The sequence below is a fragment of the Lithohypha guttulata genome (assembly GCF_036872675.1).
Source record: "Lithohypha guttulata strain CCFEE 5908 chromosome Unknown scaffold_2, whole genome shotgun sequence".
In the NCBI taxonomy this organism is placed as follows: domain Eukaryota; kingdom Fungi; phylum Ascomycota; class Eurotiomycetes; order Chaetothyriales; family Trichomeriaceae; genus Lithohypha; species Lithohypha guttulata.
The window spans coordinates 563,226-588,349 of record NW_027042751.1 but is presented as its reverse complement, the minus strand read 5'-3'; the positions used below and the strand labels follow the sequence as shown (position 1 = coordinate 588,349).

Sequence of the window (25,124 nt, the reverse complement as noted above, 5' to 3'; positions counted from 1 at the left end):
CTGGACTTGTTGTATATGAGTGACTTGGAGTCTTGCATCACAGTCTTCCTGGGATGGCTGTTCAATTTCGGGAAGAGAGGTGGTAAGTAGGTTCTTTACCCCTGTATAACATGCTTGACTTGACATATACGAATGCTGTATGATTCATTGAAGCAAGGTATATGGATGCAAGAGTTACTACATTGACACCTCGGTCGTCGAACAACAATACTGCTGCTTTGTTTCAATAATAAAGTGGCAGTGTACAACTGTTACCTGCATATAGCGTAGAAAAGTCAAAGCGAAGACTCTTGAAACATAGCTCTTCAAGCCTTGACACCTAACCGATCCAACCGACCTTGAACGGCTTCAATAACAGCCGCTTCCCGACTGACCATTTCCATGACTTCCTTAATCTTTTCTCTCTGGAACCGACTCATGCCTCCTGACCCGAGGCGTGATCGTAACTTACCTTCAGGCGTTGCTGAGACTTCCTTGCTCTCCTGCTCCGCTTTCTTGACACTCTTTCCTTCTGCTACTAGCTCTTCGCTAATCGCCTTGGAGGCTTTCAGACGCGTCTTGAGTGCTTCGGTGGATGGCTCTTCGCCGGCATCGCTGGCACCAATCTGAGCGGCGAGTGAATCAATTTCAGCAATCCATGCACGTTCTTTGATGCTCAGCTCTTGCTTAGCATGACCCACTTGACCTGCTTTGCGTCTGACTTTTTCATATCGCCGGAAGAGTTCTGACTGGCGTGTCTTTGCCGCCTCGATACGGTCTCCCAAAGGATCTGTAGACTTTGCATGTGCTTCTGGGCGCTTCTCTTGATCATCGTCGTTGCTTTGTCTGAAGGTGCTGAGTCTCTCGGCTAATTCGGCCATCTGACGCACTTGGTCCGCCATCTCTTCCTTCAAGCGTTCGCATCGTCGGAAAAGTTCAGCAGCAGCCTTCTCGACATCACCCGTCTGATGAGAGAAGTTACGATGAGCAGCTGTCATAATTTCGAGGCAAGCTGGACTAAGTCGAACGGGTGTTTGCGTGAGTATTGCCCGCCGTTGAGGAGGTAGCTGAGATCTGAGTCGATCAACACGACTCGCAGGATTCGGTGTGAAGACGGGGGACGGCGCATATGGCGCACGAACAGGTGGTGGATCGAACAATGGCCTCGAATCTTCCTGTAAGACGTTCATAAGAGCCTGTGAAGATCTGAAAGGAGACTGAATGGAGGATGAAAAGGTGGCATCGTTGGCTACAAGTTTCGAAGTACGCAAAGAGGACTGATCGAGTTGAGCGGCGATAGCTCGGTCAGTGTGAGTCAGGAGAATCATGCCTAGGTCGACACTCTCCACGAGGATGGTGGTACAAAGTGACTGCTGAGCTGATCCAACGTCGGCATGAGCAGATATCAGTTGCTGTTTCGCGGCAATCGAACCTTGGCAGGCCAATTTCAGACGACCGAGAAGACCACTATCGACATCTTCGGCGACTTCAGAAACCTCGAGGCTAATCCGTGATGCCCATTCATCAAGTGAGATAGAGTAGATTGCAGCCTGACTAGTGACGAAGAAGTGATTAGGAGTCGACGGATCTGTTGTAAACTTAGACCAGCTGTCATCGATCTGGGTTTCAGTAGCGTAGGAGGTGGTGTCTATTAGAATAAAGTCGGCCGAAGGAAGATTTGTTGCACTGAATCGGTGTTTGCCTTTCCTCGGCAGCCATTGTCCACTAATACCATTGAGCTCAACGAGCACGTGCAGTTGATGATTAGTGGTCGAAAGACATAGGATTGTGAAAGGCAAGCCCTTCGGCGTGGGTACAAGATCGTAGTCATCCTCACCTGAGTACAGCTCTTCCTCGTCAAGATTTGCGGCAATCACAAGCAGGTCTGAGATGTCGCTGTCGAAGAAAGGCATTTCGAAAGGGCCTTGCAGTCGAGGAATGGCACTTGGTTGGTGAGGTCGAAAGCGGATAGAAGAATCGTTGCTATCAGCAGAGGCGAGGTCTTCGTCGTCAAGCTCCTTGGCCCATTGGTATTGGTGGTCGGCAGCCCGTCTCTCAGTCTCGTCGGCAGTATCGAGGGTGATTTGAGCGACGGCTGAGGTAGTCAAAGCGTGAATAGTCTCACGGCCTGGTCTCCATTTGGTAGGCAGAAGAGGACACAGAGCATATAAATCGCCGTTGGTCATGGCGATCCACAAAGTCATGGCGGCCCAAGGATCTTCGTTGTTGTGTGCCATGCCACCCCAGGATGCGGCAGCGACTTCCATGTCAGCATCGTCGGCAGAAAAGCCACGGTTTTCACCGAGGCCAGCTGGAGTAAAGTCTTGATCTTCCGAAGTGCCATCAGCCAGCTTTCGCAGATCAATCGGTAAAGTTGGTCGCTCAAAGGACCAATTATCTAGCTGGTTGACCTCCCAGAGTCTTACAGCAGCATCAGTTGTAACAGTAACCAGACAGTCTGCGGTAGATGTGGAGGCAGCTAATGGGTGCCAGAGAACGGTGGCAAGAGGAGCCTCGCCTATGACATGGGTGGTTGGACCCAATTGATGGGTCTTGACCCTGATGTCTGATTGCTCACCATCATGCAGGCGTGATGAGGCAGGGAGTAGGGCAATATGAACAGTATATTCGGTCGCTACGGCCAAGAAGTGACCAGAAGGAGAAACTGCGATGTCCGTGATCTCGTAGTAGACAGGAGTTTTGAGGGTTCTGTATTGCTTGTTTGGTGACTGATCCTGACTGCGCTTGTGACTTTGTTGTTCCCAGTCGTCCTTGACTCGTGCTAAATCAGCCCATCGGATTCTGTTCCCAACCACAGTGAATACTTCAGTTCCTCTATGCGCGATCGTTGTTCGAGGACCAGATGATCGCAAGCTGGCAGTGCGCTGGATATCTGTCTTCTTGGAAGGGGAGGCGGGGGGTCGTGATTCTGGATCTGAGAATATGCGAGCTCCAGGCGATGGTTGAGACAACCATGGTGGTGTGTGACCAATTACCTTGGGCATTCTGACGACTATTTTGGTATCCAGAATGCAGAGGAGAGCTGTGAGCTGTCGGCAGAAGTCAAGACTGAGCTCATGGTAGGGAATATAGCGAGCTGGTAGGGGTCTGTTTGTTTGACTACAGGCAGGAGTTCGTTCTGCAGAGCGCGCACTAACAATTTCTCGGGCAAGCGACGCGACGCGTTCCTGTCCACCTCCGCAATCACTAACGGGTACAATCCTCTATCGCAGCATAGCGATACCATTTTTTCGTCTACATTATCTCCCTTGTTGTCTCAACATGACGACTGTAGAACGTCTCGACAGGCCAAGCGCCTATCATACCTCAAAGGCAGGATCACTACCCAAAAACGTGCTGACACTATCTAACAATTTTCAGCAGAAGCGACGACGATACAGCGACGATCGAGGCAACGACAACAAACAAGTTGCGGAAGACGAGTCTCTGAAAGATGCGACAACTCTCTACGTAGGCAATCTGTCCTTCTACACCACCGAAGAACAAATCCACGAGTTATTCTCCAAGTACGTTAGCATTTGATTCAGCTCTCGCTGTACTATCACTAATCTGCTTCAGATGTGGTGAGATCAAGCGCATCGTCATGGGTCTGGATCGATTCCAAAAGACGCCCTGTGGCTTCTGTTTCGTCGAGTATTACACCCACCAAGACGCCCTCGATTGCCTGAAATACGTTGGAGGTACAAAGCTCGATGAACGCCTGGTCCGAACCGACCTCGATCCTGGGTTTGAAGAGGGCCGTCAATATGGACGAGGCAAATCTGGTGGTCAAGTAAGAGATGAGCACCGTGAAGAGTATGATCCTGGCCGAGGTGGTTATGGCCGAGCCATCGACAAAGAAGACCAATACGAATGAACAACCAAGCATCACTCTCGCTGTGTCCCTGCAAGCACCTGCTGCAACCACCACACATGCATGCGAATGTCGCCTGTCAATTCCGGGTGGAAGCTTGTGCCAAACACGTTGCCTTGCCGCACTGCAATCACATCTCCCGCCTCGTCCGACACTACTACCTCGGCTCCCTTCTCAGCTGCTCTGCGCATCCGTCCGGGCAGTGTTGCCATTACCTCTACCTCACCACTGGTCGCTGCTCGCGCTCTCTCGTCACGAACCTGCTTGGACGGTGCCACTACCGAATCTGGCACTGATTGTTGCTCTATTTGCGCTCCTTCGACATTCGCCAGAATCTTTTCCACGATTGGTGCTCGGATGAAGACTCCAGGAAATGATGTGGACGGGACATCAACCTCTGCGAGGAACGGCAGATCAAGGTCGGTCTGGAAGCTCTCAATCTGTCGACCGAAGTGGTTGCGATTGACCCGGACGTCTAGCCCTCCTATCAATTCCTGGCCACCTTTCTTGGTCGAATTTGCTGCCTCAGCCAAAAGAATCAGTCCGGCGCATGTTCCCCAAGTTGGTTTTCTTTCCACCTTCACGAATTCTCGGAGTGATTCGAGCAGATCTGTACGGGCGGCCACCAAGGAGATGGTCGTGCTTTCTCCTCCAGGTATGATCAAAGCATCACATCGAGTCAGCTCTTGGGAGGTGCGAACTTCAACGAATGAGAATGAAGTGTCGTCCGTGCCGAAGTGGCTAGCCGCTTTCCGTAGCAGCGTCAAGTGCTCGAGAAACGCTCCTTGCACTGCGAGCACACCCACTGTAATCGTCATCAGACCAGATGTAGACGCACGTTTTATGGGTAGTCTGAAAACGTTTTTGCTTTCAACAGAAGCTTAAACTCAAGCAATAGGCAAGCTTTTATGTATCATTTTTTTGTTGCCTTTCTGGTGCAAGATTTTGTTCTTTCGACGGCAAACTTTCTTCCAAACAGATGGTGTCATGCTCCGTTAGTCGGTCCTAGCGCAACTCCGGTTCTTGCACCTGCTCCTTCGAACAGGGCCAATCTTTCTTCTATTCATAGATCGCAAGTGGGTCCCTGCTCGTGTGAGCTTCTACTGACTTTAGGACATGTATCACCCTGCCGTTGTGAACTGAGGCCTACTCATGACGTTGTTCAAATAAGCTGTCCTTGTGCTATCGATCCCTTGGGAGGTGACTCAACAGCTCTTCAGAAACAATGAACGTGTCTCGATATCGTATCTACTAGGTCTACGCGAGTCCGAAGACATCAATACCAACAACTCGAGGAAGAACTTGTCACCATGGCGTACAGCGACAGTAGCGACACGTTCTGCACGCCTATAATTCGCTACTACGCCGACATACGCCCTTATGCACCCATCAGCGCAACAATCCATCTCAACCCTCCCAAACGTGAAGGCGAACAGTTACCTTTAATTCACACCTTACCCATAGAACTCCAAGAGTCAATTCGTCGCTATGTACGTAAGCCGGATCGCTTCATGGCGCTGGCCTCGGCGGTATTGAAGTACACCTTCATCCATAAAACCGCCAGAATACCATGGTCAGAAGTCAAGATCTCTCGGACGCCAAAACCGCATTCACGACCATATTGGAATCCTCCAGAACACTGGTGTCAGAGGGGATTCGAAGGCCTGGAATTCAATGTCTCGCATCAGGCTGGCTTGGTCGTGCTCGTTGGTGCTCGTACAGCTAACCGTCCTCGAGACGCCCGCGTCGACGATCTCGCACAAATCAACGTTCGCACTTCTGCTGTGATCAACCCTGACCCCACAGCTGTAGCTGAGGCAGAATCTGAAATTGACGAAGACGAACCTGAAGACGTCAGGATCGGTGTTGATGTAGCCTGTACCTGGGAGCCACCGAGAACCCCGGATTTATGCACTCAGGAGAAACTCGAGGAATGGGTCGATGTCTTTGCTGAGATGTTCTCGAAAGAGGAACAGCACGATATGATTCATACGCCCGTTTCTGGTTTACATGGTATGACTGTGTCGGACCAGAAAGCACGTCGCTTCTACGTATACTGGGCGTTGAAGGAAGCATACATCAAAATGGTCGGAGAAGGCCTACTTGCACCCTGGTTACGAGAGCTGGAATTCAAAGATGTACCAGTACCGCCACGGGTTGAGGTCAACAAGCCGGAAGCCTGGAAATTATTGACCGATGAACAGACCGCTAAGCTAGGAGTGGCGTTCAGAGGTAGGAAGATTGCACATACTATGCACACTACAATAGAAGCCTTTGAAGACACATTTGTGGTTGCTACCATGACGAGAGGCGTGGTTGATCAGTCGCAGAGTGAGACGAGGTGGGAGAAAATTGATCTGTCCGGAGACATTGAGCTCTGCGCCACCGGACGATGCCATTGTCTCGATCAATAAGAAAAACCTCACTTCGAAAATGACGATCGACACGGTGTGAGTACTAAGAACGGTACTACCAATGGAAGCACCATAGTGAAACAGAAGTTGGCTTTCTTCTACCAAGATTGGATTCTTCGCTCGAGCATATCAGCAGTACGGTGCAGCAGGTGGATGCAATCGATCAGTACGGTGTTCCATGTCGTCGCAAGACGAACCCCAAATGCCCAGGCATGCACACGTAGCACTTTAGGTGTCATTTCTTGACATCTAGTGCCCTGGCACGTCCCGGCCAGCAAAAGTGTTGGGGTAACGCCCGCATTTTTGTGCCTGGAACTCATGCACTACCGCCATGGAGTTGACATCGACAACCATGTTCAACAGCACTGCAGCCGACTTATGCTTTACAGTTAGCCAACACGATCGGATCATGCGCAACTGACAGATACTGGACCGTGCAGAGATCAAGAAGTCCACCTTTCACCTGGTTACAACTTTGCAGTCAAAGGGTTAGCCGCGCCCGAATTCACAGCAGGGATCACAGACAAGGACAACAGAATAAGTCTTCGAAGTTGGTCATCCTAGTGCTCAGGTCATGCTGTGGGCCAGTTCACTGGGCCTAAGACGAGATGAATTTCGACATTTCGCTTTCCACTGTGCCTCTGACACACATCTTCACAGGATTCGAATGCGAAGCCCGCCTTTTACGTCTTACACCCAGAGCCTCGAACACAAAGTGAGAGAAAGATTGCGACCGACGCAGCAGTACCAGGGACCAAGACTGGGTTGTCCACTGCTGCAGCGAGATTTCCAATCCGATAGCTCTATTCAGTCAGCTGGGTGTCGTGAAAACACCTGTCTAGCTATGGGTAATAAAGAGATACGTACCGCAGGAAGCCTCTGACCACTTCGTAACCGATACCTACTATCATCTTGCTTTTTGATTATCCTCAACATATCTTACTCAGACCATCGTTCGAAGTCTGGCCATATGGTTTCAAAGCCGTTTGGTTAGCCCAAGACAGCTAAACCCATTGCCTCTGCACATCACATCATCAATAAGCTGAGCTCTTACAAGGTTGAAACAACTACCACAGTGTGAGGAAGAGACGATTGCTCTGATATGACGGCGACAGCATGAGAAACAGTCAAGGAGGGAGTAAGGTGAAAGGTATCGAAGTAGGAACACACCCTGGACTTCTTCATCTATTCTTCACTCAAGTGTCAAATTCTTCATATACTTTTCCCTAGCAGCAAACACAAGATGATAGGTTTCCGAACAGTTCTCGAGTCCATGTCGCAGGACTTGCTATATGTAGGAATTGCACCGCTGCTTGATATACCTGCAGCCGTGGTACAGGATTCCTGATGTATCTGGTTGTTTCCTACCTTCCAAGCAACGACTCGTCAGTCCCACATTGTCCTCAAACCTCATTCGCTGTCTCATACTCAGTCACGACCAACAGACGTCCATCTGGGACTTTTCCCTACGCCACAGACCCTTCACCTTCCTTCTCTCCAATGCTTCGGTGTATTCTCCATGTCCAGGTCGCTGATGTCTGATCAACATGAAGCTGAATTAGTCTGAGATTTTGGAAACGAGCTAGCTGTGCCTCGGTCCAGGAAGTATGCGGCCCCCAAGCTATTGGGGGTTTCAAATTGTTTTTGACTCGCTCTTTGAATTGACACGGTGGTCATACCCGCCTCAGTCTTGGTCTGCGAGATGTAAATGGCTTGGGATAGTGGTGGAAGTCCTGGGTCTTGCCTCTGTCCTCTGTGCTAGGTGAGACCAGTATTACTCATCTGTTCGGTAAGCTTGGAAGTATTATTTACCAGAAGCGGCAGTATCTCCAGCATTGTTCCTCTTGCACTGTTTATGAGGCATGTAAGTTGACTTCCTGTTTTGTGACCAGGCATGTCGTTGTCCTCCAAGTGCCCCTCAAGCCCATCCATATTGGCAAAGCACTGGTATCTTAAATATATGCCTGGTCCGAAGTCGTGCTCACAAGCATGTGTTCGCTAGCTCGAAGGTCGGAGGTCAATCTGCCGTTCGAAGCAAGTCATCTTGGTGTTGCGAAAGACCCTCAGTTGGAGAAGCTGAAGTTTTCTGGTCGGTGGTTAGCGTTTGACTTCTCAAGCACATGGATCTTGTTGACTCACCATGCTAGGGTCGTTGACCGAGCCACCAGAAACATCCTTCCGGCCACCAACCACACACATATCATCAGGTATCACGACCTTTTTATTGTCGGCATTAAGCCGTCACAAGGCTCCTCCTGCAGCCTGTCTGTACCGCAGACCATAAGGACCACAACCTTTTGGGGGTTTTTGCTTTTTTTTTTTTTTTTTTTTTCCTCTCTCCAAAAAAAAAAACCAAAATTATCCCCCTCCCTTGACCCCCGGATCAACTGGGCCTTTGACCCTGCCATGCGCCTGATGGGTCACCTACGATCAGGTAGGGCGAGCGTTGTTGTCACCACGGTCCTCTCGTGGCTTGGACCGCCCTACCCGTTCGAGGTACCCATCATAGAGACGCACAATCCTTTCGCCCCTACAGCACAGATGTCAGTCCTGTGAAAAGACACCAACATCTATTGGTGTTCATAGAAGGATAGGATATTGGAATGGATGTGATAGAGAAGTAGAGACACTTACAAATTAAGGACTTGGGATATGACTGGCAGGGTGAGTGTTGCACAGCCCAGAAAGATGAGGTAGCGGCGGGTCCAGGGAGAGGGATCTTTAAGCTCGAGTAAAGATATTATGGAAGTAATTGATGCCATAATGAAATGATATTAAGATGAGATTGAATTTATGTTGAGAAAGATATGCTTCAAGATGTTTCAATTTCACTATCTGAAACTATAGAGGAGCGCGAAGCAGAACTGCGATATGACTGAACATGCATGGCTATGCAAGGCAAGCACGATCCTGGCGCGAGCAGGAACGATCCCATTTCTTGGGATATTTCGAGAAGGTCATGCACGGCAGTAACGATTTCCGATATCAGGCTGCGAGACATCGGATGCTGAGGACCTGGCAGTGAAAGACACGTGGTTGTGCCAAGGACACCATGGAGGCACAGGTTATATAAGGCAGCTTCTGCCACCTTGAAAGTCCTACCATCTCATCTTTTCTTTCCATCACTTTACACTCCCAATCTAGTTTCGCAGCACTACCCACTGAACGAATTGCCCATCAACCAAACACCTCAATCAACATGTGGTCCACTGTCGTCACCATCGTTCAAGATACAGCGATGGTACTTGGGTTTGTAACCGTGATATTCTCTTTCCCCCTCACCATCATCGCCTGCGCAGAGTACAACTACCGCAAAAACAGACGTCTCTACGGTGAACATTACCAACCTCCTCCACGAAGGCAATACCAATCGCCTCTACAGGCACACAACATCAACCTCCGAACACTGACGACGAACGAGTTGCGCGAGATATCGCGTCAGGTACAGCGGGAAATGGCGCGTCGTGAGCCGGTATATTATGTCGAGGTGAGGCGGGATGTGGGCGATGTGATTGGATATGATGGAGAGGACATCATTGGTGGTGAATACGAGTATGTTCAAGTGAGACGGTGTGAAAGAGAGTGAGTTTTTTTGTTTCTCTGTCCAAGAAAACCAGTCTTGGTAGTTAAGAGGTTAATGAAGACTGACTGGAGCTGGTAGTACCGTTCTTCTGTAAAGGCGGCGTAATCTGCTCAGATTGAATAGGGTTCCAGGTGGTAGTGGAGCCAGCACGATCGAGCGAAGTTGCGGAAGGCAGAACCAGTGAGACGTGGTCGGCGTAACATGGGGGCAAAGACCTGATCTTCGCGAGAACGCTATGACCGGGGGCGCGTCATGGATAGAGCGCAACAATGATATGAGATGGATTGATACATGGTTTCGGACAAGAGCTCGGGTCAGGCGAAAAGGCAAATGTTGGTTGACAACGTTATTTTCATTTCTGGGATTTACGCAGAGACACTATCTGGCACCGAGAATATGGCCAAGGGTGGCTTCTAATACCTACAAGGGCATATCGCTTCCTCCGCAGTCAGATAGATAGGCAACATCTCCCAACCATAAGGCACAGTCTGCCACATTACTCTGAACGGCATGTCGGACAGACCATTGGGCCAACCCGCATATCCTTGCACGTAATTCTTGTTCGCAATCTTTCCTGCCGGGTCGAAGACGTACAGTTGCGTCAAGTCTTGTGGTCCAGTACATGTTAGTACGAAAGTATTGCAGTCTATTTGGCATGTTGCTGTCGCAGGTTGTGCGCCAGGTATGGGTGTGTTTTGCAGTTGCGAAGCGCCTGCAGGACTGTTGAAATCTATCAGCAATGCCTCACCTGGCCAAAAGGACTCCACATAATTTCCGTACGTCGAAGTGCAAGTTGAGTATGAGTCGCAAGCGCCGATAGTAATAATGCATAGCGTATTTGGTGGGCAAACACTATCGTCTGTACAAGGTATCCTCTGCACACTGTTCGGGAAAATATCGTCAACACAGATAGCTGTGACGCCTCCAGGTCTCCTATCGCAAGGGCAGTTCTGCGAACAGCCACTAGCCCCAGGGAAACCACCAGGAGTACCGTATGTAAATGCAGGGTTGCACGGAACCCCTAAGAAATCCCCATTCGTGTCCAAGGCCACCGTAGTCTGGATGTAGGACATTGGCTCTCGATTCATAACGGAGATAAGTTTTCCGGTATTGTCAAGGTAGAATATGCCATCGTTAGGGTTACTGTTTGCACCAAGCACGGAAAAGCCACGGTCAGGAAACAATCCTGTGCCTAGGTATTGACCTTCGATGAGGTCAACTCCATGAGCTTTGACCTTGAAACAAGCCGCTTGTGTCTGTAGGGGGCATTCCGTAGTAACTGTCGTTGGATCTGCGAGAGCAATCGTGCTTGATAACATCGATGTCACAATATATCGAGTCGTGGTCACTGTCACCGAGGCGACAGGCCCGTCTACCCCAATAAATCGTGTTGCGGTCACTGTATTTGTTGAGGTGCTTGTATACGTGGTTGATGTTGAGGTGTACAGCGTTGTTGTCTTAGTCCCTGTTGCGATCTGTGAGCAAGCATAAGAGATCTTGTCGTTTTCCCATGTTGTCACTAAGGCTGGCGTCGCCACTGAATCACGCCTTACTAATTGAGGTACAGCAGTTGGAGGAGAGCGCTTCTGCAATGCTACGAGCGAGTCCGAGCCTCCTCCGACCGATACTGTATTTCTGTCAGTGACAGACACTGTTGCCACAAGAGAGGTGGACAAGGTCTCTGTGATGGTAGAGGTTGAGATATCGGTGGTCGTTGAAATTGACGTAGTCGTCTCAACCGTTTGCGATAGTAGACTTGTCACTGTGCCAGTCACAATAGTTGAAATAGGAGGTCGGTAAGCAATAAATGAAGTGCAGAAATCACCCCCAACTTGTGCCAATGAGCTTATTTCCTCGCTTGTGGGAAAGTACTGTGGCACGTTGTAGCATTTCACGGGATTGTTGCTCACAGCCTTGTTGAGAAGTTGCGGTGCACCTCCATCGAAGACTGCGTTGCCTTGGGAGCTAACGTAAGACACGAGCGCCAATTGCTTAGCCCCGCAGCTGCTGGTCGCAAGTTCTGAATACGATGCGTCAAAACCGATTGCGAGCTGATTTGTAACAGCAGAATAGCTATTCAGGACACCTTTGAGGACATTCATCTGGATTCTGATATCAGTTGCCATGACGGGTGAGAAATTGATTTTGGCATCGTTCTTGAATCCAGGATAGGTCATTTGAATAGCAGGTTGCCACCCATTTGCATTACTTGAAGCTTTGTTCAGGTAGTTGAGATCAACAGTGGCACCGTTAAAGCTCAAGACTACGCCACCTGTGCTGCTGACGGGGGCATTAGCGCTCGCCTGAGCCCCGATACTAAAGACAATAATTGGTGAGAAGGAAAACATCGAGTCAATCTGATTGTTGCCAAGGCTGAGACTAGACTGAAAGGCTGTACCTTTCCCAGTCCAGGGGCCGTTTGTTTCGAGATTCATGATAAGCCGAGCCACAGAAGACATCCGCAGCGTATTACGAGCTTCAGTGACTGTTTGTGCTGATACATTGTATGTTATTGCACCATCGATAGTGAGGTCGGAGATCGAGAATGAGCAGTCTGTACATCTGATATAGTTTTGAGGATTTCCATACACGATTGTGTAACCATTAAGACCTGACCAGGACGCGGACCATTTGTAGGTATATGTCCATCTCGTTGAAGGTGGATACGTGATTGTTATTGTGACGGTAGGTGGATTGAAGCAGAAAGGATTTGCCAAGCACTTGATGAGCTTGTACAGGTCTTGCGCAGCATCATAAGCTTCCTTCAGGCCACATATGATCTCCTGAATTTGAGCTATTTGCTCGAACGGCGACAGCAGTATCTCGGCCCAGTCGCTGCAGACATATTCCAATACATCTTTGAAGCTTCTTTCCTCCAAATGCGAATGGAAGTCCCGAGGCATCAGGTCAAGGGCGCTGACCGACATGTTAGCGTTTCGTCTCGATCGCCTCCTTGCACCAGTAGACGTAGTGCAGGAGGCTGGTGCCACGCACATATACGTGGGGGCTCTGGAGGTGTTTCACAGTTGTTGCCGCTGTCCGTAGCATCCTTTGCCTCATCTAGTAAGTCATCCAGATCGGGAAGACCGTCCTGTTGCAAGATGTCTTTGAGTTGGTCGAGTAGTTCTGGATCAGTCACCACATCATTGCCACCACCTACAACCACAGGTTCTGGACTTGAGGTAATCAGCATCTGATTCTCCTCAGGATCGTAGGCTAGCTGATTCTTGATAAAATCCAACATGGCTTGTGCACCAGGAGACAAAGACGTCGACGAAGAGGTGACAGAGGTTGTCGCCGTCGTTGCGGTCATGCTTAGGGTATTGGTACAAGTGGATGGGTACACAGGGTCTACGTCGTCGGACGAAGAGGCTGTGGTCCCATAACTGATGGTCATAGTCTCAGACACTGCCCCCCATTCTGCTGCCGTAACTGAAAATGTGAAAGTCGAAGTGAGAGTATCCAAAGTATGGCTATTAACAAGGTAAACACCTCTTTGTGTCTGCGAGTTACAGCTTTCTGAGTTCGTGATGATGATGAAGTCATTTTGTGGCCAATTTGCAACAAAAGAGGAAGCAAAATCATCAGTGACCACGGTAGTGGTCATGCCGTTCTGACAAGAGATCTGTGTCAGATATGCAGAATTCTCGAACATGACTTGAGGGTATATGGTTCCGATCTGGATAGAGACAGCATGCTGACCAGGTGGAGCATCGGCGTAGTTAAGGACAGCTGTGGTAGAGATGAATAGATTTGTGTAAGCAGATAGGTCAATGTCCCCGTTAGCAACGACAAGCATACTGGAATCTGTGACGGCACATGTCGGGGCTGCCGAAGTAGTAGTGGTGGTAGTGGTTGTTGTGCTCTCTGAGGTGGAGGAGTCTGAAATCAGTATTGAGCTTGTTGTACTGGTTGAACTTGTAGTTGAGCTGCTTAATGTCATTGTCTCGGTGCTCTTTAGACTGGTACTGGTAGTCGTGAACTCATCGCTGCTAGTGAAAGTAAAGGAGCTTGAAGTGGTTGTACTATCAGAAGAGACGTCAACTGAGCTGCTCACACTAGTGGACGTCATGGTTGTTGTGATTGAGATGTCCGAGGTCGTCAAAGAGGTCGTTGTTGAGCTTAAGAAAGGTGTGGTAGATACAGATAGATTTTCTGCTACAATAGCCAATTGAAGGGTTGTACAAGTGGCCTCGGTGAACGATATTTTAACGACAACATTCGTGCTTGCATCTATGCAAAATCCTTCGGTGCCGGAAATAATAACGTTGCCAGTGTCATCTGTGTTCCAGGTTGCCAGAGTCATAGACATGGTATCCGAGAGGCCCAGTAACGTTTGATTGCCGGACAGGACGCCAGCTACGTAAAGTCCCCGAAAGACCATTGTCCCATTCGGAAATAGCGTCACCAATGCGGCTTCCTCGATATCGTAGACTAGGTGACTAACAGTCCCATTGAAGACGACATATTGTATAGCTCGTCGTGCAAGCACAATGTCCGCAGTACCAACAGTAATGTATACTGAAGTGCTCTGAGGTTCTGGGACGAGTGTGGTCGAAGAGGTCGAGGTTGAAGTAGTTGTCGTTGTCACATCAGAGATGCTCTGGGTGCTGGAAGAATCTAATGGGTTCACGGATGACGTAGTGGTAGTGGTGCTGCTGGCGGTCGTGGTAGTGCTTGGAACATCTTCCGTCGTGATTGAAAACGTCGTTGTCCGAGACGTTGTAATGGTGGTGGTAGGGATTAAAACATTGGAAGTGGTTGTAAACGTCGCCGTGGAGGTCGAGGTCCCATCTATGCCGTCGATTGTCTGACTCACTGTGGTCGTTGTAGCTAAAGGCTCTGAGTTACTAGCTGTTGCAAATGTCGAAGATACAGAGGTTTCGTTCAGATGAAGTGTCTCATACACGGTGGTGTAGCTGGTGAAAGTGATCGTCCCCGGGTAGCTTAAACAAATCGAAACAATAGTTTGTGCGTGTACTTGGGCAAGAAGCACCACAGCAAGCACTTCAAGGAGCTTCATACTGGGTTCGGCAGAACAAAAGGGGCGAAGAAACGCACAATCTCAAAGCTTTCGCCATGGTGGGGGGTGTACTGGTAATAAACAGAGCCGGCTAGGTATCACCCTGCGACTTGGATAGGAGGATCAACACTGCAAGGGAGACATCTGGCCATAGCTATACCAGCCTCAGGATAAAACAGGAATGTGCAGATACGAGGTACATGACACGTCACAGCAGTGGTGCTGCCATCGGCGCGACCCGTCTTGCTCAACGTGTACACGTGGCACAGTGCTGTCAACAAGTTTGGGGAGTAAGGTATAGACTAGAGGCATGATGAAAGAGTCAGTGAACTACATCAACGTGTCGTATCGAGGTTGCATGGTGTGAAATAGATGAATCGCGAACTCACACCTTCGACCACACCCTACTACGGTCAAGCACGCACGCTAAGCGCACAAACGTGAGACGTGCTGGATCAGCCCACAGACACCTTCTCACTGCAACGAGCAACACCAACTACTCAGCGCAGTTAGCAAATTAAGCTATTCTGTTCAAACAATTTCCTAAACTGACCATACGCTCATTTTATTGACTCGGAAATGTGCAAGTCTCTTATGTATCCTGTGTTGAAGGTCTTGAGTACTGCGATCCAATCACACTGGTAATTTTCGTGCTCACGACTCTGCTGACTGAGCATGGTTCGTAGATATCAAGCTTTTCACATAACTTAACATATCGTGACTCCGAACTCCTAGCTAAAGGGCCTCATAAGGCGTGCTTATTGTGTAGTTCTCCTCGACATTAACCGTTCAGCTCGTGATTTTCACTTCAGATCCAGTGTCCGATGTTCCCAATATCTCTCAGAATACGCGATAGATAGATCCTATCCTTCTGTCACCTACGCAAGACTCTCCTGACTCCCCCTCGGCAAATACACCTTCGCCGCCTTCCTCCTAAACCTCTCACTCTTCCTTTGTCGTCTCCTACTCGCCAACCCCGGACTCCAAACCCCAGCAAATAAATCCTCACACTCATCCTCATCCTGACTATCAAACTCCAACGCATCCAAATCACTATCCTGCCCGTCCTCATCATCATCAACCCCCTCAACAGCCGCATTTCCAAATCCCGTCCCCTCCCCATTATCCCACCTCGTCCCGATCCGGATCCGTTTCGTCTCCAATATAAACTTCCCAACCTTATACCGCTGGCTCTCCTCCTTGGCCTCAACATACTTCCACCCCAGCACCGTCCCACAGATCCCGCACAGCAAATCACTCACCATATGCTGGCCCGTGACAAGATTCCGCGCGATTGGTTTTGAAAGAAAGGTATTCGCCAAACTCCCGTTTACACCGTTTGTTTTGTTTGTAGTAGTGCAGTACTTTGAGGAAGGGTGGCCGGAGACGAGGTAGGCGCGGCCGTGGCGGCCGGTGAAGCCCTTTGAGATGATTTGTGAGGTTAGGCAGAGGTCTGTGGAGCATTTTGAGCAGTGGATGTGGGAGGTGTGGCCGTGGAGGTATTTGTCTGTTGGGGGGTGGATGGGGTCGTTGGAAGGGGATATTGGGACCGGGGTAGGGGAGCGGGAGAAGGGATTGGAAGATGTGGATGAGGTGTCGATGGAGAGGTGGGTGTGGGAGGTGGAGGATGTTAGCTTGGTGTTGGTTGTGATGGAGGATATGTTGCTGTTGGCGGACGACCGGGAGTCGCTGGAGGAAGTGGTGCAGGCGGAGTCGTTTGAGCCATGCCGAGATTTGGCGTGGCTGCTGCGACGGAAAGGGTTGGATGGGAGGAGGTAGGTAGGGAAGACGGTGGGTGGGTCAGAGGGTTTGCGTGAGAGGAAGGACATGGAGTAGTCGAAGGAGTGGTGATGATTCGGACCGATATCCAACCAGTCTTACAGTAGATATGCTAGGCTGAGCCAAAAGTGTACGTCTGGGAGATAATGGAACTCTTTCTAAGTACTCATAAGTACAAGATCGAAATGATACGAAGTCTATCGCAGTCGCAACAGGCGAACGAAGTCAAGAGTCGATCACATGTCGTGTAACAAGGCGAAGCGTGACGCGTTGGAAGAGGGATCACGTTCTCTTCGACCAGTCATGCATGTCCGACGATCCAGTCTCCATGCCTGTAAAGTCGCGTTATGCAGGACCAGTCGGGCATATGTCTTCAAATATTTGAACTCCCCTTTCATGTTCTTTCCAACAACGTAGCGACTGGGAAGTTGATAGAGCTTGCATCATTGGTGAAGTCATCCTCGCAGGTGGGGCTTGCAAATTGGGGACCTCGGCCGGAACTGAGAACATCCCCGCCATAATTCCGCCCACGTCGTGGCTGCCGATCATGCATAATATATGAAAATATGCGGAAAGTATGAAAGCATGACTCTGGTCATTGTATATAGCGAGTTGCACTTTGTAAGGCGCCATTGGCAGATTTGAGGAATTTTGAGAGAATCCATCCTATCGCTAAACAAGAACAACAATGTCTTCATCCTGGACCATACATGTCCGGACTCTCCCTAACAGTACCAGTGCTTTTCCTCCCAGCATGTCCTTTTGGCCGACCAGAAAAATGTAAGCTCGAATCAGACATCCGCACTGACTGTGTAGACCTGCCAGAAGCATTGGAGTATCTCGTCCGCGATGACCCATGAGACGAGGACCATCGTGATGGCGACACAGGAATCTGTAGATGTGAAGCGCCTGCACCCAGCGATGGTCCAAATGGGTCATTGTCGGGTCGTATATGAGGGAATGGATCCTCCTCGAGCTCTGCAGGTGTCAGCCGCCAGTCTGCAGTCGAGTGGCCTGGTAACTCTGCTGGTCCAGCGCTAGAATTCCCTCCGCTGTAGACGTAATTAGGATCACTGTAACCAGGTGGTGCATCTGGGTCGACTTTGATCCCACGAGCCCAGTCTCCCTGCGGACGACCAAAAGGACTCTCACCTCCGTGCACAATCAAACTTTCGTTACTAGACGATGCTGGCGATCGAGCTGTTGGTGTCGTTAGCTGGGCAGCTGTAGGCTCTGATAACCTCGCCTCTACGGCTTGTAAATCCTCGTCGGTCGCAAGACCTGGATTCTTCTGCTCTGCATATCTGCCCAGTACACGAGCCACTTTGACATCCGGCACAGACCAAGTAGGACGGTGACGTCGAGAAACCTGGCGCTGTCGACTCAAGCTCAACGTCAGACTTCTCCTTGAATGCTTAATCACTTCTTCGTCCCAAAAACGGGGGAATCCGCTGATCGAATTGTTTTGGGCCCTTGTCGCTTCATTACCAAACCGTAGGTGAATGTCAGACATGGCATTCTGTATCAAAACCTGTCAGTATTTCATATGGTGCATACTAGATTGGAGCTATCTTACCGGACTTGATATTGTCACCTTGATATGACCAAGATTGAACTGGCAGTGCTCAATCATACCCTGGATCACATGATCCGCCAGGAGGACTTGCTGAGCGTCTCTTCCTTTTGCTTTCTCCTCGATAACGAAGCAAGGACTATGCACAGCACGATTGTTGTAGGCTTCCTGACATCGACGCCTTAGCAGCTCGCCAAGCTTGGAGATCTCGGGTGTGCCGGCCGCGATCCGGCATTTGATAGAACCTGTCACAGATATGGAGTGATCATCGTTCTTCTTGGTGGTTCCGGACATAGGTTCAAAATAAAACGAGGACGCGAGTAGACGATTTGCAATGCCACGAATTTCGCTCCACCGGCTGTTCAGATTGTCCCTTGTGACTGTCTTCAAGTCAGATATGGCAGACACATCGTCCAACTTCGGTAATCCCTCAGGAACCAAGATAGTCAGCCGTGGGAATCGAGCCTTGAGATTGTTTGGTATACGATCATATGTCAATCGATATTGCTCCTCCGAATTCTGCGAGCTCTTGACATGATCCACAGCAATCTTCAACATCTGCTTGAAGTGGGATACTATGCCTAGAGAGGGCGGGTCAGCAAGACGTGCTTTCCTGGCCCCAGTATAACCGGTTCCTAGCGAGAGAAGGACATCTGGCCCTTCTGGTCGATTGTTCGGCCATACAAGCCTGTGCTCACGCAGAGCTACTTCAATCGGATTGTTGTAATAGATCCCACCGTCCATGAATGTTTGTCCCGTTGGTCCATGAGTATATGGTCGGAATATGCGTGGTGCTGCAGATGTGGCCCGAGCAGCTTCCCACGTAGATATCTCGTCAGCTGGTTGTTCAGCGCGAATGAAGTCATAGGGTTTTCCACGCTCCTCCAAAGGCGCCACAGCTTCGTCTTCTTGACCTATGTGAGGTGTGCTAGGGGTCGATCGAATGTCCACATCAGGTCGATTGTAGTTGGCAAGCAGACACGGTCTACCTGCTGTTGTGGTTGTGGTCACACCAACCTTGCATTTGCTCGGGGCAATGCCTCCAGTGGACTTCAGGTCTCTACTACTGCCACCAAACAGACTCTCTTCTCCATACTCTGATCGCAACAGAGCCTCGAGTGGCTCAATCTTGTACTTGCCATTGTTGTAAGCAGCGATCAAGTAATCGATATAGTCCCAACCAAGGAAGTTGTGTTTTGTGAAAGCTGTCTTTACAAGACGCTCAAATTTGGTAATGCATTCGTCCACAGACCAGCCTTTTTCCCCGAGACCGAGACCTATAATACCACCAGTACTGGTTCCGATGATAAGGTCAAAGAAATTTTGGATAGGGAGTCCAAACTCGTGCTCCAATCTTCGCAACATCAACAGTGGCACGATGCCCCTGGCACCACCACCATCGATAGTTAATATGCGAATACCCGCATTGGGAGGAACAATCGTTACAGGCCATCGGAAATGGCTCGTCTCGTCATCGTGGAGCGGGCAAAACCTCATCTCGACCAGGGTAGGGCCCTTCACGTTACCAAAGTCTGTCAAACATGGCTTGCACAACACATGCCCACATGGCAAGCTGTACTCAGCAGGTCCGACCAAGCAGGCAAGGCAGGCCGAATGACTGATGAACTTCTGAGCTCCACCAAGGTGTCGAAAGAAAGGGCCAAGGATTTTGGTTCGATGTAGTCTTGCTGCAACCTCCTGCTCAATGCTTGCCATGCTCTTGCTTTCAGCAGCGAGGTCCTCCAAGAGCTCATTTAGATGAGCATAGATGTCGTCCAGGAATTCCTGGCGGTATGCAGACGCGGTGAACGATGATTGGTAGGCTGTGGTACCAAGTACTTCACCCTTACGTGACTGATGACCCTTTTTGTGGCCAGCTTTCACATTGACACAACGTCCTTTGAGAGTGACAAATTCACAGGGCCAGAACTTGTCACAGAACTCTTCTATGGCCTCGTCGAAGTGGTCAAGGTATTCAGGCAGAACTTGTGCAGCTGTTCCGAGCTTGCCTTGCCGAACTGCATCTAGCATCACACAACCGGCAACAAGGAAGCTCAACTCTTTGAATAACAGAGGTCCCGTAAGCTTGTTCTGCCATCTTTGCATGATACTGACCGCGATTTTCAAGATGTTCCCACTGAAGTCACTGGGTATGCTGCTGTTAGCATAGGATGCCTTCACAAAATCGAAAGCGTCATCAAGATCACTACAAAAATGGTCGAACGCCCTTTGTAAGTAGGGCTGTAGCTCTTCGCAGTTCAACTTCATGCGAACTCGGTGCTTGGCGCTATGGGATGAGGAAGACGCCACGTTGATTTCTGAGTACAATCTCTGAATTTGAAGATGTATAAGAGTAGGCTGACTCTTCTCTGGTATTCTGACCACACGAGTACTAGAATAATATGACAGTAACAACGACTGTGCCGATTCGATACGATAACCCCATTTTGCGGCATACTTCTTTAGAGTCGGATTTTGATTGACTGCAACGCGAACGTTGTTGAGTAGCGCAGTAGTCGATACGTCGACATCCCACAAGCGCTCGTCTTTATTATCGGAGGCATTGAGAACAATGATCGCATGAGGCAGCACAGGCTGATTGGAAGAAGATTGAATGACCGCATCGGCCCAAGAGATGAGTTGTTCGACAACATCCTCGATCGTTCGCGCATTCTTGACAACGAACACGATGACATCGGAGAAGGTATATAGCAGCCTTGGATACAGGTTTTCCACAAAGTACTTGCGTGTAGTCCTTTCTGGAGTCTTTGCCCAAGCTATTTCTCGTTCAGCAGTTTCATGGCGACGGCGCAGGTGTTTCTCGAATGATGCTGTTCGCGGTCTACTCACCGCAGGAGTAGCAGCCCGGCGGGCACGTAACTTGACACCCATTGGCTCGAGCGTGCCACCATGCAGGCCTTCACAATCAGCATAGAGCACAGGTCGATCTTGGTCGAATGTATGAGGGTCAGCGTACAAGTGCACATCGCCTGAAGTTGGCGTCTCCGAGTTTGTGGTACTACCAACAACTGGAGTCGGTGCAGATGCGCCTGGCCTCGTGGTACTAACCAGTAGCTTGATTAAAGAGCTCTTGCCAGCACCAGTTTCTCCGACAAAGGATACGAGAGCAGGATAACATCGTTTGCGCTCGTCAGAATTGCGCTCCGCGACCAGAGTAGCATAGCGTCCAAAGTCGCGAAACACTGCACCCTCCTTGTCCTTGGCGGCCCCAAACCAAGAGGTACATTCGTCGAGAAGGTGCAAACGTGCCTGCTCCTGTTCCGTCAGCTCGACATCGAGTGTGTTCTGGATGATGCGGGCTATGGTAACATCCACCATGCGATGTCCAGGAACCTTCCTTTTATGTGGAATCTGTGCCGCCCAGCAGTCGTCGCAGTAGGTTATCTTGCATGCATAGCAAAAGTAAACGCCGCCCACCCCTTGTGCAGCACGGCGCTTTGTGTCATCACAACAATACTCAGCTTCCTCGCTAGGTTCATCGTTGGGCTGTCTGGAGTCGTAGGTAGAATCATGTGTCGAGCCAGAATGGTCGAAGGAATATGATCGTTGCAATTTGCTTGCAGCTGGTTGTTCAACATCAACAGGCTCCTCTTGATCCGGAACTTGTTTGAAGGCCTCTGGTACATCGTTTTGGTATTGTTGTGTCGCCTTCTTCAGGTAGTCCTCAATAACTTGTGGTGCACGTTGTCTTTTACCCAACAGAGCGAATTCTGCAAGGTTGAAATCTGCTGCCAGGTCCCATGCACCGATACGCTCGGGACTTCTCCGCTTGTCGAGCCTCTTGACCCTAACTGTATTCGAAGGCCATATTTCAGCTCTGCCACTTCCGGAAGCGCTCTCACGGCGGTCGTTGGAGGTCGTGAGAGAAAGTTGAGGGCTCGCAGTTCGATATGGAAGTGGTGAAAAAGGTGCTGGACTGACAGAAGCCTCTCGATCTGGTACCTGCGATTGAGGCTGATGGTGGAAGCGACGCATGGTGCAGCTTCAGTGCATGGGAGGTTGGTATTATAGGCACGGTCAGCGGCAGAGGTTGAATGGCACGTGAAGCTGCAGGTTTCAACACGCATAGGAAGAGAAACTAAATGCATCAAAGCCAGTGTGGACAGTGACCTTGATCGAGCGCAATGCGACAATCTATGAGGATTGTGTAGCAGTCACTATCACAAGGATGGACATGCTTGGTGGTTGTACAGAGGGGGCTGTAAGACATGCCGGCGAAGCTCTAGCTGCGCCTGTTCGAGGTCTTTTTGGGTAGTTTCCCTGGTATCGCTTTTGCCTTTCCAGCGGGACACTCCAGGCAAGGTATCCGCATATTGTATCTGATATTGACCTAGTTTCCAAATGGTGAGGAGACTAAAGAGGTGGCTGAATATGTCCAATCATCGCGTTGTCTTGACGAAGACTCGTGTCGCGGGGCGCGTCCATGCATGATATATGGTACCGTTACAACCTAGATCTGCCGAGTTCTTTGCTAACAGAGGAGTACCACGGTCCCAGTAAGGCTGAGAAAATATTTTGCTCGATTTGCATGGCACTCAAGCCATAACGATACTCGGTCACGTAACGCCGATCGAGCATTCCAATACGTCCAAAGACCATAGTCTTGCCATCCCAATCAGGGTACGAAGGTGTGGGAAGGTGCTTCAGAAGTTCGCAAAAGAGCTCGGCCGCAGTTCGTCAGTCGTAAGCGTGCAGGACCTTCGAGCCAATCGGAGCTACGCATGCCGAACTATGTGGACTCAAGCTCTGTGCTGGCACGCTAGTCGACTGGTGCACCTCGATCTTCGCTTACCCTTCACTGTAACTGTCCAGTAGGGATTCGATGCTATGAAAACGGCTGGTTTCGCATGATGCACGACAAATCATGCGTTGCCAATATATCGTGGTGTGACATGACTCACTCTCCACTCATGCTGTTCGCACGTAGTGTTGCGCGTCTGAGAGCCAGGGCTTGAGCCTCATCCTTTTCAGCGTCAAGACCAAGTTGAGCTCGGATCGCTACAGCTCTCTTCTTGTCCTTGATCGTTTGCGCGAATAGCCACAGTCCCCAAATAGCGAACGTCAAAGCCATAAGCGGAAAGGTGACAGCAAGATACACAACGAGCTTTGGAAACCAGAATTCTCGCCTGATCATGTCTGTCCGTGTTTCAGCTTCCCAGTCGAAAAGAGGTATGCTAAAGACCGTGGCCACGACTGTTGCAGGTAGGAAACACATGGTGACGAAGGCAATCACTTTCATGCTGGACGAATCTCGCTGGGAAGCGATAGCGACGAGTCGACAATCCGACGCCATTTGCTGACCCAAGAACGCATCGTTCTGTGCAACTAAATGATATAGCTAGAGACTGTATTAGTACTCTTCAAACCACCTCTCAGAAGTTGCAACATACCGCATTGAGTTGTATATCTACTCGACGCTGAATGAACTCGTTGTCTCCAATTGAGACCTTTGCCCGCTTTCTGAGTATCTGGACCATATCGAGGATCTTTCTCCTCCTTTCTTTTACACGGTCGTGCGCACCAGAAACCATACTCGCAAGCTGCGTGTCAACGAAATCGAGCACATCGATGAGCACATACGCCTTCCTCAAGCCAGAACCACAACGGGTCGAACATCCACTCATTTTCGCCGACAAACTTGTTAGATCGCCGAGTGCTGCTCCTTCTTTGCGCGACTTCCAGTCGTGATGTCCTGTTCGTACTTCAACCTGGCGTACTTGTTTCTTGATTTCGTCTTGCGATTTCTCCACCTCAAGAGCCAGTAATACGGCACATAGAAGTGCTGGCATCGTTTCTTCTTCGCAGATGGTCTGGAAGAATTCCTTGCTGAGTAGATCCTTCAGAACGTCTATCTTCTTGTCCTCAGCCACACATACCACATGCACGATTCCGTCTCGGTCGGCACGCCATGTCATTCGAGCTTTTGGATGTAGACTGAAATAGTACTGAGCGACTGATGTTTCTGTTTCATTGAGTCTCCCAATACCAGCTGGTAATGACGTACAATAAGCTGTGGCAAGATCCAGCTTCAGATCACGCAGTAACCTCGTGTACTGATTTCGTTCCAATGCGATACTCCGCTGCTTTACATGATATGGTAACCAGTACACTCGTAATCTGAGCTGACGAGTGGTGCTTCCGGAATTAATTAGTGTAGTCGTTGACACCTTTGGAGCCAGGTCCTTGCTTTCTGTGAAGCTCCATTGAGTGCCTGCTGCATTCGGCAATTGCCATATTTCTGATATGCATACGTCAGTATCAGAAGTGAAAGCCACCTCATCCCATATGTGCTGCTGTTCAGTCAGGTAATGTGCTAACGTTGACATGATCGAGACCTTATCACGCTCATGAAAGACGAAGAAGGAAAATGCTATCAGCTCAAGAAGCGTCAACTTGCAGGTTTAGCTCGTGCAGCTTCATGTTGCATACAGCTCATTACGTGAGGCTGCATGCCACATGTTTCTTTACTTCCTCCCATCTTTGGAGTTGCTCTTGTGTACATTAACAACATCGAGTCGGGAAATATTATTCACCACGTTTGAAAAGCACTGTAAACTGAATTATTGGCGAGTGTGTTGAGACAACTCACAGGGTTGAAACGAAGAAGGCGCATGAAAATAAAATTGCTGATGCAAAGTCCCGCACATGTTAACGCAGAAAGTGGCCGCCCTTCCTGTTCACAGCTACCTCCTTCCACTTCAGCAGCAGCTGCACATGAACACAAAAGGATCAGAATTTCGAGGTCTACCAGTATATCTCTTCTCTCAATCAAAGGCATGCAACAACAGATACATGCCAGCAGAATTCTATAATGTAGTAATGTTAAGCCATACCCTCCGCTGCATTACTGCGTTACCGTATTATTGTCCAAACCAACA

At 49.6% G+C, this 25,124-nt stretch overlaps 7 protein-coding genes across 7 annotated transcripts; 3 read left to right on the top strand and 4 right to left on the bottom strand.

Moving 5' to 3' along the window:
- Nucleotides 1-305: 305 nt before the first annotated feature.
- LTR64_002335 (uncharacterized protein) lies at nt 306-2,984 on the bottom strand (the record flags this gene model as incomplete). The annotated part of the gene is made up of 1 exon (XM_064896707.1): nt 306-2,984. The coding sequence occupies one exon, from the start codon at nt 2,982-2,984 to the stop codon at nt 306-308; it is 2,679 nt and encodes an 892-aa protein (XP_064755657.1).
- A 277-nt stretch (nt 2,985-3,261) lies between these two features.
- CBC2 (nuclear cap binding complex subunit) lies at nt 3,262-3,856 on the top strand (the record flags this gene model as incomplete). The annotated part of the gene is made up of 2 exons (XM_064896706.1): nt 3,262-3,506; nt 3,559-3,856. The coding sequence occupies 2 exons, from the start codon at nt 3,262-3,264 to the stop codon at nt 3,854-3,856; spliced, it is 543 nt and encodes a 180-aa protein (XP_064755656.1).
- A 1,307-nt stretch (nt 3,857-5,163) lies between these two features.
- LTR64_002333 (uncharacterized protein) lies at nt 5,164-6,267 on the top strand (the record flags this gene model as incomplete). Its single annotated transcript, XM_064896705.1, has 1 exon — nt 5,164-6,267. The coding sequence occupies one exon, from the start codon at nt 5,164-5,166 to the stop codon at nt 6,265-6,267; it is 1,104 nt and encodes a 367-aa protein (XP_064755655.1).
- Nucleotides 6,268-9,466: 3,199 nt separating this feature from the next.
- LTR64_002332 (uncharacterized protein) lies at nt 9,467-9,853 on the top strand (the record flags this gene model as incomplete). Its single annotated transcript, XM_064896704.1, has 1 exon — nt 9,467-9,853. The coding sequence occupies one exon, from the start codon at nt 9,467-9,469 to the stop codon at nt 9,851-9,853; it is 387 nt and encodes a 128-aa protein (XP_064755654.1).
- Nucleotides 9,854-12,752: 2,899 nt separating this feature from the next.
- On the bottom strand, nt 12,753-14,931 carry LTR64_002331 (uncharacterized protein; the record flags this gene model as incomplete). Its single annotated transcript, XM_064896703.1, has 2 exons — nt 12,753-14,874; nt 14,912-14,931. 2 exons carry the CDS (start codon nt 14,929-14,931, stop codon nt 12,753-12,755), a joined length of 2,142 nt encoding a protein of 713 aa, XP_064755653.1.
- A 2,415-nt stretch (nt 14,932-17,346) lies between these two features.
- Nucleotides 17,347-22,221, bottom strand: LTR64_002330 (uncharacterized protein; the record flags this gene model as incomplete). Its single annotated transcript, XM_064896702.1, has 2 exons — nt 17,347-18,171; nt 18,229-22,221. 2 exons carry the CDS (start codon nt 22,219-22,221, stop codon nt 17,347-17,349), a joined length of 4,818 nt encoding a protein of 1,605 aa, XP_064755652.1.
- Nucleotides 22,222-23,143: 922 nt separating this feature from the next.
- LTR64_002329 (uncharacterized protein) lies at nt 23,144-24,572 on the bottom strand (the record flags this gene model as incomplete). Its single annotated transcript, XM_064896701.1, is given in 3 exon segments — nt 23,144-23,584; nt 23,637-24,235; nt 24,251-24,572. 3 exon segments carry the CDS (start codon nt 24,570-24,572, stop codon nt 23,144-23,146), a joined length of 1,362 nt encoding a protein of 453 aa, XP_064755651.1.
- Nucleotides 24,573-25,124: the final 552 nt, after the last annotated feature.